Here is an 18,159-nt window from a genome sequence, read left to right on the forward strand (position 1 = left end):
AATGTCTGGAAATTCTGGCCCCGTGGGGCCCCTAGTTTTCAGGGCCCCCCAAAGGCTACCTGCACTTGCCTTATAGTAAGTCCACCCCTGTAACTCTGCCTGGGGGGATTTTTCAACATTATTTTTGCTGTCAAATTGGCCACGCCTCCACACGGACCAGACCATAGGCCGAAAACTATTATGCTGGAAGGGGGGGGGGGGGATTACTGATTTAATAACAAGGATCCCGGGCATACCCCCTGGCTCAGTAGACGTACCTGAACAGGGCCATCTGAAGGCGTCCTTAACTTCATGAAAGGAAGTCTCAAATCACACAATTAAATGCCAACTGAGTCATGCGTGAAACCCTAACTTGGTCATTCATGGCCCATCGTCCTTCCTAGTAACCATGGCAACCTTGATGCCATTTTTTTTTTATTTTTTTTTTTAAATGTTACTGCTACTTAATGCCAGGCGACTGCATCAGCTTGGTGATGAACATAGTGGCCTGTAAACCACCTTTGGTGAGTATTAGTAAACCGCCCAGAAGAGAGAAACCCCACAGACACAAAGGCTAAACATGGCAGGTTAATGGGATTTGAAGAAATTCTGGCCCCAGCAGCACTAGGTCACTCAAGGATACATTTTGTCAATGAAAAACGTTAAAATGTACAAATGATTTTTTTAAAAAGTATTTCTAAGTGTTAATCACAGCTCTGCACAATGTTAAAGTTTTGACTTTAAACATGTATAAAAGCCTCAATCAGAAACGGTGTAATCTTGATATGTTTTACATATAACATGATTAGCCTGGAAATTTCAATTTGGGTTCAACCCCAGTAAATCCTGGGCTCTTTCCACACATGCAAATGAAGACCAGTCTTCATAAAGCATCTTAGTTCATTACTTTGCTCCAGTGAACAGATCTTTTAGACCAAACAGCGAGCCCCTTTGCATCGCTCTAATCTCCCTATCAATTAAGGAGACTCACGGGGAGCCCGTGAAGACCAACTGAGACATTTTATAGACAGTCTTTATCTGTAACTGAAGCAGCAGGACAAGGTTTGCATTTCCAAACGGCCATGTTCATTCCCAGAATTCTCCATGAATAGCAGGCCCATAACGGTCATACAGGTTCAGGATACACCTATAAACAGGAAGGCAAAGTCTGTCTCACAGATCACAGGAAAATGCATTTTTCGTCTGTGGAGCTTAGCTCCCATGTGTGAAAAAAAAAATGACCAACAGTCCTCACACTTCAGTGGTACCACAGGCACAAAACCCAGAGTTGAAATGAATGGAGTCAGACGTCGGCGACATTTTACTCCACTATTTTTCTAACTTTCTTCAAAATTAATTGTCTAAGTGCTGTTAATTTCTCGCAGGGGGAAAGGAGGAGCCTGGAAACCAGAACAAAAAATCACTTGAAAGGGATCAACTCCTGCCTGAAGTACCGGGTCGTTTGGGAGACAGAGAATCAGGACTTCAGCGTTTGTGACTGAAACACGTATATTCAAAGAGGTATAAGTGTTTCTGAAGAATAACCCTACGCACAGTCAGACACACATCACGCATATATGCCTGATTTCATGGTTCTTTACGACACGTACACATCACTCACATCCTAAATCTGTTCCCCTATTTCAAACCTCCTCACCTGGAGTCTGCCACGTCTGTTTCATTGATCCGATTCCCCGAACGGACACTCACAAGCAGCAAAAGGGTTCCCAGGACAGAACCTTAATCTGCCAAATTACAGCCTGAATCTTGAAGCTCTTTGATATCTACAGTACATTAACTGAAGGAAGGGTAAGTGAGGAGGCAAAATAGGGGAATTTGGAATGGAAGAGAAATTCGAAAGTATCGATCGAGGTAAACTGACCGACTGCGGTGCATTGACCTTTGAGGCAAGAAGAATGACAACAAAGACCCTAAACTGTAACTCGCACAGAAAAAAACCCCGTCGGTTAAACACGGCTGCGCTGAAATGGTAGTCGCTTACAGTTATCCGTTTGCAATTGGGATTTATTTCTTTTCCCTGTTCAAAAACCACATTTGGTGAGTATTAGGAAACAACATTGTTTCCAGAGGGGGGGGGGGGTCATGGCAGCCCAGCTACGACACATACAACACACACGCGGTTCCTATCACAGATGTGTTACAGTGTGTTGCCAGGGACCCGAGAACACGTGTCGCTTGCAATTTAGAGTCTTTGTGGACTATCTAAAAAAAGTTATTAGGGTTGTTTGTTAGGTAAGTCTCTAACAATCTAAAAGGGGGTGTAGAACTTGCCAGTCTCTCACTGTAAATAACCATGGTATTTTTGATGGCTTAAGACAAGTCTTCTAATCTCAACCAGTGGCAAACTGAGTGCATTTCATCTCTATCGTTTCTGAAGTCTTGCCCTTCAGTGTTTTTTTTCCATTTCTTTCCTTTTCTCAAAACCAAAAATCAAGGTTTGTTACATACAGTATATCTGAAAGTAGAATCCATTATTAAAATACCTAAAACATTTATACTTTTCTTTCCCCCTAAAAGTCTTTAAGTAATGTATCGGACATGTTTTAAGTTCGTGGCAAGGTCAGCGCGTACCTGAAATGGTAGGAAGAAAGTTGAGGGGAACAGTACCAGATCACCTCTGCTGGCAAGTAGTCCCACCCCTAGAGCATAACCCCGCCCTCTTCACTTAAGACCAACCCCCAAACAAGAAACTCCACCCCCACCAAAAAGCACCATTTGTAAAACTGGGTTATTTCAAAGAGACTCTCCCATAGGTTGAATGCGAGTCTCTAAGAAACTGAGTTGTGTCATATAAAAGATGTAAAGGGAGACGCTCTTCAGAACTCCCATTCCAGTGTCTCCTCCTTATTGGCGGCGCGCTCCAGTCGGTGGATGATGCTGTTCAAGTTGGCCACCTTCTCCTTTCGCTTCTGGGCACTCCTGTTAAGCCTGAGGCTGGGTGGGAGCAGGGGGTCCAAGTCACGGCCGGCATTGGGGTTTGGCGGGTTGGGGGAGATGGGGTCTGAGGAGGACGGGATGGGGGAGATGGACACCACCAGGCCTGGCGAGGAGGCGGCGGATGGAGAGTTGAGGGAGACTTCCAGGCTGCCACGTGAAGGCTCTGAGGATGCCTTGAAGCTGACAGGATCCACTGAAGACTTGTTGGGGTCTTCGGCCTCTGACCCTGATGGAGCTGCCCTCTGTGGTTCCAGGAAGGCTCCCAGAGCCCGGCTGGATGGTAGCTCATCCTTCTGAAGGCTTTTGGGACAGCACTGGCCAGGCGACAGCTCTTTGCAGCTACCCTCTGGGTCTTCAAATTCCTTTTTAACCAGGTGGGGGAATCTGATACCCTTGTTCACATGATTCGCCTCTCCATGTTCTCGGGATCTTTCCAGAGCCAGAACATTCTCCTCCTCCTCCTCCTCCTCCTCCATTTTGACAGAAACGAGGCACCCAGCAGAGCTCAGGGGGCTGCTGCGCTGCATTTCCCGGTGTCCCTCCGGCCAATCAGAGGCGGGACTTCGTTCTGAAGGGGAGGGGCTACGAGGCTCCACCTCCACCTCGTTTTCTTGTCCCAACTCTTTCTGGACATCACGTCGCATCCGAGACCTGCATGGGAAGATAATTGGGGAAAGTTAAACTCCACACTCACAGCACAGGGACAGGCCCTGAACACCCAAACGGGAAGGAGTGAGACTAGCAAACATGCACACTGATTAATTGCCAATAAATTCCTTCATTATATAATAACGACAATGACAATAAGGTAAACAGGGACAAGCAGATAATCTGGGGAGCCCAGTTTCTCATCACGGCCTATGTGCTGATCTCAGTCACTCCACCTCAGTGCACACCTATAGTTGTGGAACCAGTTGATGACCGTATTGGTCTTGAGGCCGAGCTGGGAGGCCAGCATCTCCACTGTCTGCTGGGATGGGTAGGGCTCTAGGACGTAGGCCTTGATCAGAGCCTCCTTCTCCTGGGAAGCCAGCACCACACGGGGCTTCTTGGCTGGGCCACAGGGGTCCCCAGTGGGCATCATCCCCGGGCTCACACTGTCAGAACGACTGCTGGGCGAGTCACTGTCTGAACCCGGGCCCAGCAGCCCATATCTCCTCTTCATACAGACTGGGGAGGGGAAACCGCAGCAGGCGAGTCAGAAGGACATGTGTGCACATACACACACACACAGAGTCAGGGACACACAGAGAGTCAGATAGAGTACAGGACACAGACACACACACAGTACAAGGGACAGAGTTAGACAATCACACACACACATAGAAGGACAAAATCAGAGGGATCGACACCCAGAGTGAGAGACACACAGTAAAAGTCAGACACATACACATATACAAATACACAGTGGGACAAATTCTGGGGTCGACCCACACACGCACAGTCAGAGAAACACACACAGTCAAACACACACACACACACACACACACCTTTCTTCTCCATCCGCTTGGTGTCCCTCAGCTTCTCCACGTTGTGAGGGTCACTGAGCCACAGCTGCATGCGCACAAAGGGCTCTCTGCCCTTCAAGCTCAGCTTGTGCCAGGGTTTGGGTCGGGAGAGCAGGTCCGACACGGAGCCCTGCGTCAGGCCCAGGACGCTCTCGCCGAACAGGCGTTGGCCTGGAGCGCACACACACGCACACGCACACACGCACGCACACACACACACACAGCTGAAAGCCCTCACTGGCTCAGTGCTAAGGTTCTCACACCCAAGCAGGATTTAGCATCTAACTGCTTCTCTGATGGCTCTCAAACAGACTTCAGGTTCCCTCAAAGCAAAATCTTGCCTTAGGTCCTTCTGGGTAACATAACTGCCCTTCTATCAGTTAACTTCCCAGAACGTCAAGCACTGGTTGTAATTTGGTTTGATCTGCTTTAGCGCTTCAACCAAAACTGTGGTCCGAACCCCCCCCAGGCCAGACTTACCCAGGTTGTTGTCAGTTAAAACCTCCTTCACCCTCTTGGTGACCAGCTGGGTGTCAAGCTCGGGAGACAGGCCCACGAGGTCCTGGATGCCCAGCGCAGCGTGGCACGTGCCTGGTCGCAGGGGGGCCACCCTGGAGGTAGGCTCCTGGAGATGGGTGGAGCCTCCTGGACACTGGTTCTCCTTGCTGCCCTCTCTGGCCAGGAGGACTGGCTCCACCTCAAGCTCCGACCCATCCTCCTTGGGGCTGGGGAGGGGTGATGGCGGGCAGTGTGATGTCATGGGAACAGGGTTTGAATCTATGGGGAGGGGGCGACAGGTTATCACCAAAGAGGTCATGGGTTCAGTTCCTGTGCCTGCCTGGAGTAATCATATCATGGTCAGGCCCGTGAGCAAGGCCCTTAGCTCCTTAACTGCAGAACAGGGAAGCCACACCTCTTAAGGAAAGACAATAAGTGGGCGTGTACCTGGGCAGAGGCTCTGATTGGCCGGCTGGCTCAGGCCCTGGCCCAGCTGGTCCTGCAGCCACAACTGCATGCGGATGAAGGGCTCGCGGCCCTTCTGGGTCAGCTTGCCCCAGGGTTTCGGACGGGAGAGCATGTCACTCACGCTTCCCTGGGACAGGCCCAGCACCTGTGAGAAATGACAGCACAGTCAGGACAGACCTGGCTTGGTCCTGTGTGAGGCAGGCAGCTTCTAAATGGCACTGCACCACTAACTGGATCAGCCCAAATGAATGCTGAAGAGCAGGGCGTGCGAGTGGCAGAGACCTTCTCCCCAAAGATCCGCTGGCAGATGCCACTCTTGGCCAGCTTCTCTTTGACGAGCCGCGTGAGCTCGATGGTGTCCACCTCGCGGTACATGTACGTCTCGTACTGCTCGGGCGTGAGCGGTGGCACCGTAGGTTTGAGGGCTCGTGGGATGTAGGCAGCGTAGTGGGCCGAACCGCCACTGGCACCCTCCCCGCTGACCGAGAGCTCTGCTGCCTCCATCTTCACCACCGGCCGCGGCCCCAACTCGCCCGCCGCTGCCTCGTCACCATCGCTGTTCCTGTCTTTGTCGGGCTGACGCCCCGAAGAGGAGAAGGAGGAGGATGAGGAAGATGAGAGCGAGGGGGAGGCCGGGCTCAAGGGTCGTGCGGCTGCCCCATCCCGCTCAACGGCCCAGTGGTGCTCGAAGTAGGCTCCTGCCTCCCCGATCTCAGATTTGACCTTGCGGATGATGCTCTGCACAAAGGCAGCCGGGGAGAGGACACTCAAGGGGGCCTGGGGGCAAGTGGCCCCCTCCTCCCTTTTGACAGTGGCGGGCAGAGGCGGTGGGGGCTGGCTGGGGGCCCAGCCGCATGTCTCCATCTCCTGCAGCGCCTGCTGCTGCCGCTGGGCCTGCATCTCCAGCCGCGCTCGCTCTAGGATGCTCTTGATGGTGTCGTCTGAACTGTTCCTTCCAGAGTTACCTCCGCTGGGACCGCCACCAGTTACAGGGCCATCTGGGGGGGTCTTGCCGTCGTCTTTAAGACAAGAGGGACACCAGAGAGACAGGAGGAAGTCACCTTCACCCAGTTACATCCACTAATGCTTAGTGACCACTTATCTGTTAAGGAGGCCATGGAGAACCTGAGACCCCAGATGCAGATGACAAATACCCTGGGTGGGTGTCAGTCCATTACAGGGCTGACACTGTCACACACATTCACACTGTGGGGCAATTTAGAGGTGCCAGTTCACCTGAGCCACATGTTTTTGGACTTTGGGAAGAAACTGGAGAAGCAGAAGGAAGCCAATGGAGACTAAGGGAGAGCACCCAAGCGGCATGCTCAAGCCAAAAGCACCGTCAACAAAAACAACCTACTTCCTCTCTGTAACTGGATCTCCTTCTTGGCTTGCTCCAGGATGCTCTTGATTGCATCGTCAGAGCCAGTCTCTGGGGTTCTGATGCGAGGAGTAATGCTGCCTGTTGGGGGTATCGGGGACAGGTACGTCATCATTTGCAAACTCCAGAAAGCTAAATGAAGAACTCAAAATGTAAGGGAGAGTCGAACGCTACAGGCAATTTGGAGACAGTGATTACAGAGGGAGAACCTGCAAACTCCACATAGAGAGCAAAGGCAGGATTTAACTCAGGCTCTGACTGGCCGGATCATGAGCACCTCCCTCACGGCAAACACACCCCCCTACCTCGCTGGCGAACCTGGATGGTCCGCAGAGCCAGGATGTTCTGCTCGTCAGACAGGAACTGCCTCATCTTGACGAACGGTTCCTTGCCCTTGACGGTCAGCTTGCTCCAGGGCTTGGGCCGGGCCAGGATCTCACTGACGGAACCCTGCGACAGGCCCAACACATAGTGCCCAAACACACGCTGCCCGATGTTGTGCTTCAGCAGCTGCTCCTTCACCTGGTGGGCAATCTCAGATGTCTCCAGTAGCTCCTCCTCTCCCACACCCCCGCCTTCTGGTTGGCTGCCGGGAGGCTCTGCCTCCCCATCCTCAGCCCTGCCCCCAGCCTTCGAGGTGGGGTGGGAGTTAATGGAGAAGGGCGAGAGAGCAGGTCCTTCCTTCTTGTAGGAAGGGGAGAAGACCGGCCTCTGAAGCAGAGGCTCGGTGACCAGCCTCTCAGCAGGGAGGGGAGGCGGCCTGTAAGGGCGCTGGGGGAGCCCGTGGGGGCTGGGATACAGGTCTGGGCTGGTTGAGTCACGCTTGTCCAACTGCAGGACCCCCTGAGGAGAGCCACAAGGCCCTTCCAGCCTTCCCCCCTCCCTGAGAGCCTCTTCCTCCGACCGACCTTCCTCTGCAGAGCGGAGACAGACGGGGTTTATGGTGGCCCTGGCTTATTTGGAGCTAAGGATGCTAATGTTAGCAGCACGACAAACACCCATCCCCTGGATAATGGTTAATGTCCTTATACTGCTTTAGATTAAGATGAAGGGTTGATGGCATGTGAAAAGTGACTGTCTGTATAACAACCCTGACAGGCCAGAGAAACATCCCAACCCTCAAGTCTGACAGGACTTACACTTTATAACAGTTAACATTGTGTACTGTAGAATTCAGCCACATATAGGGACAATCATACTGGGATTCAGAGTTTTCTGGTCCTGTCTTTCATGCCTTTTTCCAATGTCACCTCAGTTTCTCCCTGCTATAAAGCAGCGTTTCTCAGTCCGGTCCTCGGGGACCCACAGCCGTCCACGTTTTTGCTTCCTCCTTACCAGACAGTCCACATTTTCGCTCCAAGCAAAAAAGTGGACCATCTGTGAGTCCCCAGGGACTGGATTGGGACACATGGGAGCTGAGGTGATACCTGAAAAAGCCATGAGAAACAGGATCAGAATCCCAGTCTGATTGTACCTATAGATGTGGCTGAATTCTACAGTAAACATGGTTTTATACCTGGAATTACAGAGGAAAAAAAATCTCTGTAGCAATGAGGTTCTGCACAGGAATCAGGAGATTCACAATACAATTAGTTGGCCTATGGACCTTCAATGAACAACTGAACAGCCCGTCTTGTATTCCCTTCTATCACAAAATTAACCCCCCGGTCAGACACCTCCCCCCATTACCAGAGCTGCATGAGACGCTGTGCTTCTCCCCTTTGCGTTTCTGGACCCCCTCTTTGTCCATGGTCTCTGCAGCCTTCGGAGAGCCCTATTAACGAGGGGGACAGAATTCTGCTTTGACCTGAGGCTTCAAACAACATTTCCCAGCATCCCACATGTTCACCCACACAGCAGGGCATAAGCAGAACCCAGAGGAGTGCATCTGTAAGGATGGTGCCCACACCTTAGGGTGGGGTAGGGGGAGTCTCTCACCTGCAAACAATTTCCATTGGCTGAGACCCTCCTCATTGACTTCAGAATGCTGTTAGTGACAAAAACAGTAACTTCGATACACACATCACTCAATACATACAGTATATTATACTGACAGGTGCAGAGTCTCACCTGAGTTCAGTTTTAATTTTTTCATAATCCAGTTGAGATCGCAGTTTGGCTTCCAGCCTCTGAGAAAGAAACAGCTGTTTAATTCACACAGAGCCGGCAACCCAGTCACATGTCATGGGTTTCCGAGATTACATCACCCTGCAAGCACTAGGAGCGACGTTCTCAAAGTAATTACATCCACTTCATCTAGACAACCGATACCTGTGTTTCAGGCTCAACCAAGATGTACCTCTATAGCTTCTGCCTTCGTCGCGAGCTGCCGTTCCATCGCCGCGATCTGATTGGCCGAACGCTCCTGGGTGTCCTGTATGCTGCGCTGGAGTGCCTGCACATCCTCCTGCAGCCGCGCAATCTCTCTGTCTTTTGCCAGCAGGGCGGCGCTCACATATGACGCACTGCGTGCCAACTCCCCCCTCTCCTGTTTCACAGAGAGACCGACCTTCATCTTCAAAAACTTTAGCCTCTGGGAAGAACCTGATGTTCCACAAAAGTCCCTGGTAGTGTCTGAAATCCATATACAAACCGGAGCGAAAACCTACCTTGGTGGCACCCTGTGCTGGGGGGCAGGCTGTCAGCTGTTCCCGCAATCTCTCCACCTCCCTCTGTGCTGCTTCTGCTCTCTGAAACAGGGCCCGTTCCTCTGGTATTAATCACACATTTATTTCCTCATTCTCACACACATACGGACAATGGCCTCCTGTCAGACTAGATCAGGGTGTCAGAGGGAGAAGATGCGAATCCTACAGACTAAGTGAGAGGTGTCCCATTCTGCATGCACTCCTGCTCAGCCTCCTCTGCTGCGTGCGGCATGTTCCTGGTCCCCCCACAAAACTGCACCGAAAGAAATTTCTGGAAGATAGATTTTATATCCATAGAAATTTACCCCTCCCTCCATTCCCACACTGCTCCTCAGAGTTATCAAAGCCAGCAGGAAGACCTTGAGAGCAAGTCGAGGGAGGCCAGGCTGAAGTCACCCCTAAGCAGGCCAAGCTGAGCACCCTGCACGCTCTTCCTGTCCACAGAAGGGCCTCTCCCAGGTCAGCGTGCACAGGCAGGCGGGCGCGCTCTCCACCTGGTAATCAACACCTTACTGAGGGAGCACGATGGAGCCCGGGGGGGGGGGGGGCGCAATCAGAGGTGAACGGGGGTGGCCTCTTTACTGGTCACCCCCCTCCATCAGAGCCACTCCACAGCCTCTTGTCTCGAGATGCTTTCTGATTACAGACGGGGATAATCTAATGAGCCAATCAATGACCCTGTGGGCCATATGCATGAATGTGGGGGGGGGGGCTCTCACCTGGTTCGCCTTCTCCAGGTCAGACATCATCGCCACAATTTCTGCTGTCCTGAAATACACGAGGCCCATTTGTCCACGTGCTTAACGCCACCGTGACGATGACATACATAGGGAGACCACCGTGATGATGACGTACATAGGGAGACCACCGTGATGATGACATACATAGGGAGACCACCGTGACGATGACGTACATAGGGAGACCACCGTGACGATGACATACATAGGGAGACCACCGTGACGATGACATACATAGGAAGACCATCGTGATGATGACATACATAGGGAGACCACCGTGACGATGACATACATAGGGAGACCACCATGACTCACACAGCGCCCCCATCAGTCACACAGCAACAGGACAGCTGAAACTAACCACTCTCTTTGGAACAAAACTTAACAGGAAAACATACCAAATCACACAAGAAGGTACAATGAAATACCAGAAAATGTCATATAAGGTGAATTTTTAAGAATTACGTTTCTAAGATCAAAAGTATGTCTAGTAATAATGGCACAAACCCAGAAACCCATCCAACAATTGCAGCTCTGCATCCCCAACATTTGTCATTTCTTCATTCTACACATCGATCAATGTTTTTGCCAGATCTCCGCTTCAGCGTATACTTACATTCTGTTAGCTTCCATGGAAATCACAAATCATTTTCCCGGAGATGGTAACAAAAGACCCCCCAATATCAAAAGCTAAAATAGCTAGATATTTTATTAGGGCAGATTGTTTAAGACAATTGAAACCGTTCAATATGCCTCAAATTGCACTGTTCCTCATCCTGCTGGACAGCCGGCAATTTAAAGGTTAAGAAAGTTCTAGGAACTGTGTGTATAAATGAGAATGTGACGATGTTGCACTTGTGGATCACACATCAGGTTAATTCATCAAGTTTTAAACTAGACATCTTCATTATTGAGTGACAAGCCTAGAAATGAGCAGCAGGGGGCGACATTCGCAGCTAAGATGCACGTACTTGGAGGCCATCTCCTCTCTGTACTTGCAGCGCAGGTCCAGCAGCTCCCTCTGCGTGGCAGTCAGCGCTGGGCAGGAATAACAGGAAGGGGCACTTTCACCACTGACCTCCAATTAACCAGCCAGATTCATTTCACAGACACAGCAGGAGCCCCGGGATGCCCCTCCAAGAGAAATGGCACCTGAATGAAGGACCCCGATGTTCTGCTCAGCCTCTGCTAGCCTGGCTGCTAAGGCCATCTCTGCCTCCTCGGCTTCCCTGAGGGAAAGTCAACAGTCAGGTCACAAAACTAAGGTCCTGCTCATTAAAAACCATTCAGTCAAATCAGTGATGGAAGAAGTTAAAACCATTTCTTCCAGTGTACAGTTACAGATGATCAGACCAGTTTCCTGTAATGCAGAGGTGGGCAATCTTACCCCAAAAGGGCTGTTGTGTTTGTGGGTTTTTGCTACATATCCCTAATTAGATTACTAATTATAATACTGATTAACTGGGCTTGAACAGCTGACCTAAAAGTTATCCCAAAAACCTGCATATGCACTGGCCCTTTGTGGATAAGGTTGCCCACCGTTGCTCTGGGTAACCATACAACAATTTCCCCTATTTTTAGCATCCCTGAAACACAGGGGTTTAAACTCAGATATGCACAAATCAGTTTTTCATATCATACAGCATACACAAGTATTATATGAAAAACTATGATTCGTGCATAAATCGAAGGGATCAACAGTGCAAATAAATGATGTAACAGTGAAAGTAGGTGGAGCCTGAGACTTAAATAGCTGTGTTTACCCCTCTGATTGGCTAGTGTGGTTCCGTTCAGAGCACGCTTTGACTCTGATAGGCTTTGCAATTTTGCCTCCCTCTGATGACATGGTAGCCAATCCATCCACTGAGCGTTCTACAGGAGGAAGAGGAGGAAGAAGGAAGAGGTTCAGCGTGGCATTCTGTGCGGTCAGTCCAGACAACACAGAGAACAAGGCCCCTTCGGGGTCCTGACCTGGGTGAGCCGGGCACTTCGGGCGTCTCCCCCAGTGCCTGCTGGGCTGGCTGACCACGCCGGCGCCTGCAGAGTCTGCGTTCGGGAGCTGGTGCAGCCGCTCCTCCAGACAGCACGCGGCTTCCAGCATGGGGGCGGGGTCTGGGGGAGACAGACACGAAAAGCACACAGGTCAGATTCAACAGCCATCATCTCCACCAGGCTGCACTGACGTCATGTAACCAATAACCAAAGCAAGCAAGACACACCCACCAAAGCATCTCCCTCCCCTAGGGAGGCTAATGGAACATAAACACCACAGTAACCATCTCCGGAGATGCTGGCTAACAGCATCCAGCGCCTGGATCGAGGGGTTTCATACAGAAGTTCAGAAAGGTCTTTTCTTTAATGCATTTCTTACATATTTTTCGTATTTTACGTATCACATATTAAATTCAGCAGAGAAACCTTCTGTAGGGTAGAGTCTCCTCGTCACATGACCAGCAGCTCACTATAGAGACTGGTGAATGACTGCTGGTCTATGACTGAAACAGCAGGGCGGCGCTGGTGAGCAGCACACCAGGTGGAGCCTCGCCGCTAATCAGGCCATCGCGTTTCTCCACAAGGGGCATTTCTGGTTGACATCATTTACCTGCGAGGTAATGCCTGTCCGCAACACCAAGCAGTCAAACTTCACACAGACTGGGGGGAGAACAAAGCAAACCACAGCAATGAATCAACAGCAAGCCACCCCCCACCACCACATAAACCCGTATACCATCCAGCCAGAGCCAAGTGGCAGAGGACAGGAAGTAGGTCATTCTGCTCCAAGAGAAACCCATAATCCGCAGAGCCAGACCCGCGGGGTTACAGCCAAGCGTGAGGACACCTTGAGGACCTCGGCTTTTCTCGGTATCACAGGCCAAGGGGAGCAAAGGGAGGGTGGCCATGGGAATTCCACGCGCTGACATCAGGGGTTATCTCCCCAGCGGCTGAGCAACATGGCTGAGTCAGTGCTGAGTCACAGGGGCTTAATTATCAGGCAAGCTGTGAGGGGGGCTTTATGTTTACAGAAGCTTCATCTACACTCCAGGATTTATGTCAGAATAGCTATCATTTATTATTATTATTACTACTATTATTATTATAAATTATTAATATTACTACTATTAACGTAATAACATTGCAGTTGCATGCACAGCTGGATATGAGTTGCATCCTTAACCACAGAACGCCACCCCCCCAGACAAAATCCCCATCACCTGCCGCAGCCAGGGGGTATAATCGGAGTGTGGGGCAGTAAGACAAAGACGTGTGTGCGGTGGGAGCTCAGCCTTGCCGGTGATCCGCTGCCCGGCAAGCCCACTGTAGCAGGACGGCCCGTTAGCAGGACGGCCCGTTAGCAGGACGCCCCGTTAGCAGGACGGCCCGTTAGCAGGACGCCCCGTTAGCAGGACGGCCCGTTAGCAGGACGCCCCGTTAGCAGGACGCCCCGTTAGCTCTCGCCGGGCCGGCTGTAATTACGCCTCGACATAATTAACCCAGCGAGCCCATTAGCACTGGCTGCAGAAAGAAAGCAAGCAGGGAGAAAGGTAACGCCATAATTAGTTGTTGTTTGCATATTAATGAAGCCAGCTGTGAGGAGTCGCAAATAGCTGATTTTACAGGCTGCAATCCCAGTGTTTGTATCAGCCAGCCCATTATCTGTGGGGGGGGTCTGGACTCTCCTCGGCCATAAACGTGAGCTCCGGGCCGCAAGCAAACCGTATTTTTAATGTAAAACCGTCTGAAGGTGGGGTCAACGTTTGGGATCCCCCCCCTCCCCCAAACACAGACATCAGGCCATCTCCTAGCCTCTTACATTCATCCATTACTAACTCTCCTCCATCTCAGAAGCCTCCGCCTACAACTATCGCCCTGAATCATCCCGGCAGCTCTCACGCCTCGCAGAGCTGTCCTTCCACATTATTCCTGAGTAACCACCGGATCCCCCTCCACCCTGCCCCAGGCTGTACCACGTCCTTAGAAAAGATGCTCGCTACTGCCCTCTCCTGGCACCAAGGTTCCCAAATCACAATATTTAAAATGCCAGTTTTAAACACCGAGCAGATCAGTGGATAACAGAAACACCCCCCATGCAGGGTGATGCACACACCCCACCACTAAGACTTCCAAGCTATCAACTGACGGAATAGACTTGCAATACCGACGCTCGCCACCAGCATGCGCTGTTACCTAGATATTCTCTCACTGGCACAGTTTTCACACGAGGCAGCAAAGGTTCCACAAACCTGGAGAAGTCAAGTGCAAATAAGTGGGAGGCGGGTGACAGCAGCAGAAGGTGAGTGTGTGAAAAGTAAAAGTGCTCTGCCTCTGGAGGATGGGTCCGGCAAGCAGCGAAGCGGATGACTTCATAGCGGACTCACTCCTACCGTTTCATCACCACCTGAGCTGCAGCTGCTACACCCACGGAGCCGAAACAAGAAAGTAAAGAACATAAAAATGGCGCTCAGAGGGACGCCGTCACACGCGTATCACTGTCACGCCCAGGCTGCCCCCCCCCCCAACTGCATTGGCTCCCAAACCCACTCCAAGCTGATTGGATTAATCAACTCATTTTCAAGTTCCTAATTAGTTGGATCAAATTCACTGGGAGCAAAATAACGAACATACCGAGTGGTTGGTGTTCCTTGCGGAGAGATTTCAGGAACTGCTGATCTGAAGTGTTTTTTTTCTGTATTATCATCTGAAATTAAGTGGCACCCGAGTGCCACGATGTTTTCCGGACGAGTGTTTTGGGAAGACCGGGGCTCCTTGAAGCTCCTCGCAGAAATGAGAGGAACGGAACCGGAGTGTAAACATGCATCGTCTATCAGGAGCCAGGTAACCGGAGGATCTGGCTCGTTAGGATGCATACGCTCTGACATGCCAACGGCTGTGAGCACAGTCAGGTGGATGAGCAGCAGATACACGCTGGTTCATCTTTTAGGTTCCTACGGGATATTATACTGAAGATGTCTGCTGTCACGGGGAGAAAGACCCCACACAGGGCAGATGGTGGTATTTTAAGCAGGTGCCCACACAGGGGGGACCTGTCATCTCTCCATCTCAGAGAAAAACCAACTGATCTACTGCTTGCCACGTTTCTTCCAACAGGAGTGCGGCGTCCATCCGCTGAGAGGCATTTGGCATTTCAGTAGCTCGCTGTACGTGCCCCCCCTCCCGCGGCAGCCACACATGCTTGACGGTGCCGCTGCCTCTTACCGCCCCCTTCCTGCCGGACTTACCTATGGCCACTGGCAGCTGCTTATAGACCCCAGGAAAGGTAGACTTCGCCTCCTAGCTGCACCAGCTCAGTGCTGCCACCTAGAGATGAGAGACATAGATTACCACGTGGCAGAGCAATGTCCGAACCTTAAGACTATTTATCAGTTAGATGAAGTAAACAGACAGGTAGACGGCACTTATTATCTCCCAGGGGAACCTCGCAGCTGGCTATCGGCAAGCAGAAGTCATTAAACAAGAACGAACAAAAGCAGACGCTTCGCTCGTATGACACATCACAGGTTGGCAGAACAAAACAAACAGGGCCCTCTGCTCAGAGCCCCTCTGCTCAGAGCCCCTCTGCCTCCGGCGAGCGGCCCCAGGTGGCCTTAGTAACCAATCAGAATGAGACAGGACTGCCCAGGACCGCTGCCTCACCCCAGCATCCTGACAGAGGTTGGGTTCAGCATCGCAGAGACTCTCTATGTCTGCCTGCTGGAGGGAGGGGGGCGATTCTGACACACTGAGGCTCAGAGGCTCTCATACACCCCCAGTCTCGGCTGCGGCACAAATGGAAGGCAATGGAAGAAACGAGGTGGGTACAGTTACCATGCGCTGTCAATCACCGGTTTAACCCACTTTTCATTGGCTAATCCAAGGATGTCCTTAAACTGGGCGGAGACATCAAACCTTCCAATCAGCCCTTTCCTATGCAACAGTCCCCACCCCTAAGCCACTCTTCCTAGTTCTTAGGAGACCACCCCTCTTAGGAGGTGTGGCCACATGATGGTGGGATGACCATGGGGAAAGATTCTTCAGGTGGCTCCGCTGAACTTCCCAAGCAGGACGCCGTAGTTCACGGTCATTTGAGACACAGATACGGCCTTTTACCGTAGTTGTCCCTCTTGGCGCTTTCCTATTAACGAGCGCGAGTGAGGAGTTCCACAAATCAACCTGAAGGAGATGGCCGACTATTAGCTCCCCAAAATTCCAGTGAAGTTCTCGGACGCCAGCAGAACCTGGGTGTCACGCGGTTCTTTTTGTTCTGTGTTTATTATTTAATAGTTAATAACGTGGATGTGGGGGGCGGGAATAAATAAATAAATCTGACTGCTCTGGGTCCTCGAAGCCAGAGAGCTGTCCGTCAAGTGCCTGTGACATGCGGTCAACGCTAAGGACCTCAGGGCCCGGATCAGCTATGCAAGTGGCGATAAGTCAAACGCCATGGTGCCAGATGCCGTTGTGGGGGAGACTGGGGAGCATGGAGTGTTCTGGAAAGACGCCGATTTATTTATTTATTAGGATGGTGGGGGGGGGGGGGGGTAACGGAGCGAGAATGATGAAATGTGCGTTCGTACTCAGAAACACTGCTGAAAATAGAAAGCTCGCATAGTTAGGCAGGGCAGCCTGGGGACACAGACATGCAGACGACCCCCCCCCCCAAGGTAGGGATCCTCTTCACAGGATTCACATTCAGCCAGAACAAAGGCGAGAGGAGGGTTTCTCTCCTTTAAAAGCTTTTATCCCCCGTTCTTAGCTCCCCGGTCCGCTCCCTGGGCAGGGCCCCCCTGCTCCGTGTTTTCCAAACACTGAAAAGCTCGTAGGAAAACAACACAGGTCACCCAGCACTGGGGGAGGGGGGGGGGGGTGGCGGAGGTTTTCAATCTTAGTGCCTGAGCCTTGAGATGACATTTCTATAACAGAGCGGGGGGAGAGAAACACAAGCAGCACGCTCGACTGGACAGCAAAGTGCTCGCGTTTCCCCACGAGGCGCCAAAACCGCGGCCATTTCCAGTGGGGGGGGGGAGAGACACACATCATAAAGATTAAAGATTTAGCAAATCCCCCCAACGCAGGCAGCTCTCTAAAGCAGCACAGTGCCAACACTTAACAGACAGGCAGCCTCTCGCTAAGCTACTCCAAGCTTACGCAAAACGCTCGGGCAGCTCTAACACAATCAATAGGAGAGGAACCGGGCCCAGCTGCCAGACGGACGGGCAGAACCGTGACACGGCCAGGCAGGCGCTTCCCAGTCGCACTTTTTACTTCCGGGTTAGAGGTCGCAGACTGCTACGGCCTCTGTTCCTTTGCCTAATGGTGCAAATTGGTTTCTCCCATGACTCCATCTCACATGCATTTAGGTCTTTGCTTGCCGAGTGTATAATTATCATCCTGTGTAAGGTTTTGTAAATAATCCAATGCTCTACTGAGAGCAGTTCAGAGGCCAGACAGGGAGTCATCGCGCAGAGTAGGATTTCTGAAAACGGTACAGCAGTTTCTGCCTTAAACCCCACCCAACCGACTCCAAAGCTGCCAAAGTCACGGGGAGACTTTGCTCCGTCTAGGCGGGTAGCGGCTCAGGCGGGCAGGTGGGAAATCGGCTGATGGCACCAAATGCCTTATGGGTCACAGAGGCTGGCATGACCAAATGGCAGAGTTTGGTCTGAGAAGAATGGAAAAGACAGAGAACAGAGAAAGTGAGTAAGTTAGCGGATGAGAAGAGCATGACGCGAGAACGGCACGCCTGAATTGAGCAATTATGCAGTCATCAATTACAATTATAACAAGTGGTGATTACGCAATTATCACTCTAAATCCCCGGTCTTTTAAGCCCCACCTTCAGCAGGCTGCCAGCTGTGATATTTTTGAAGCTAATCTCTGGATGCGTAGCGAGGTGTCTGCGTACGTGCCTCTGCTCCCTGGGTCCTGTTCTTAATGTCTTCTGACACCAGCCCATGACTCACTGGCCCACACGCGATTAGTCTGTC

At 51.4% G+C, this 18,159-nt stretch overlaps 1 protein-coding gene across 5 annotated transcripts in view; it reads right to left on the reverse strand.

The window, feature by feature from the left end:
- Window positions 1-1,987: 1,987 nt before the first annotated feature.
- LOC125746665 (homeobox protein cut-like 2) overlaps window positions 1,988-18,159 on the reverse strand; it is a 53,927-nt gene continuing 37,755 nt past the window's right edge. For 2 of the 5 annotated variants that reach the window (XM_049020943.1, XM_049020942.1), the window contains 19 exons: window positions 15,415-15,493; window positions 12,149-12,289; window positions 11,941-12,049; window positions 11,330-11,406; window positions 11,149-11,215; window positions 10,160-10,208; window positions 9,402-9,482; window positions 9,092-9,280; window positions 8,863-8,921; window positions 8,731-8,779; window positions 8,482-8,566; window positions 7,098-7,706; window positions 6,772-6,873; window positions 5,694-6,430; window positions 5,391-5,556; window positions 4,926-5,222; window positions 4,428-4,616; window positions 3,834-4,107; window positions 1,988-3,588 (listed from right to left, as the gene is read on the reverse strand). In XM_049020943.1, coding sequence (XP_048876900.1) covers window positions 2,817-3,588; window positions 3,834-4,107; window positions 4,428-4,616; window positions 4,926-5,222; window positions 5,391-5,556; window positions 5,694-6,430; window positions 6,772-6,873; window positions 7,098-7,706; window positions 8,482-8,566; window positions 8,731-8,779; window positions 8,863-8,921; window positions 9,092-9,280; window positions 9,402-9,482; window positions 10,160-10,208; window positions 11,149-11,215; window positions 11,330-11,406; window positions 11,941-12,049; window positions 12,149-12,278 — 4,041 coding nt within the window. In that variant the 5' untranslated portion in view covers window positions 12,279-12,289; window positions 15,415-15,493 and the 3' untranslated portion in view covers window positions 1,988-2,816. Of the gene's footprint in view, window positions 3,589-3,833; window positions 4,108-4,427; window positions 4,617-4,925; window positions 5,223-5,390; window positions 5,557-5,693; window positions 6,431-6,771; window positions 6,874-7,097; window positions 7,707-8,481; window positions 8,567-8,730; window positions 8,780-8,862; window positions 8,922-9,091; window positions 9,281-9,401; window positions 9,483-10,159; window positions 10,209-11,148; window positions 11,216-11,329; window positions 11,407-11,940; window positions 12,050-12,148; window positions 12,290-14,418; window positions 14,588-15,414; window positions 15,494-15,829; window positions 16,110-18,159 lie in introns of those variants that run through there. The other 3 variants (XM_049020944.1, XM_049020940.1, XM_049020945.1) reach the window with 3 other exon arrangements.

This window comes from Brienomyrus brachyistius, chromosome 7 (genome assembly GCF_023856365.1).
Source record: "Brienomyrus brachyistius isolate T26 chromosome 7, BBRACH_0.4, whole genome shotgun sequence".
Lineage (NCBI taxonomy): Eukaryota > Metazoa > Chordata > Actinopteri > Osteoglossiformes > Mormyridae > Brienomyrus > Brienomyrus brachyistius.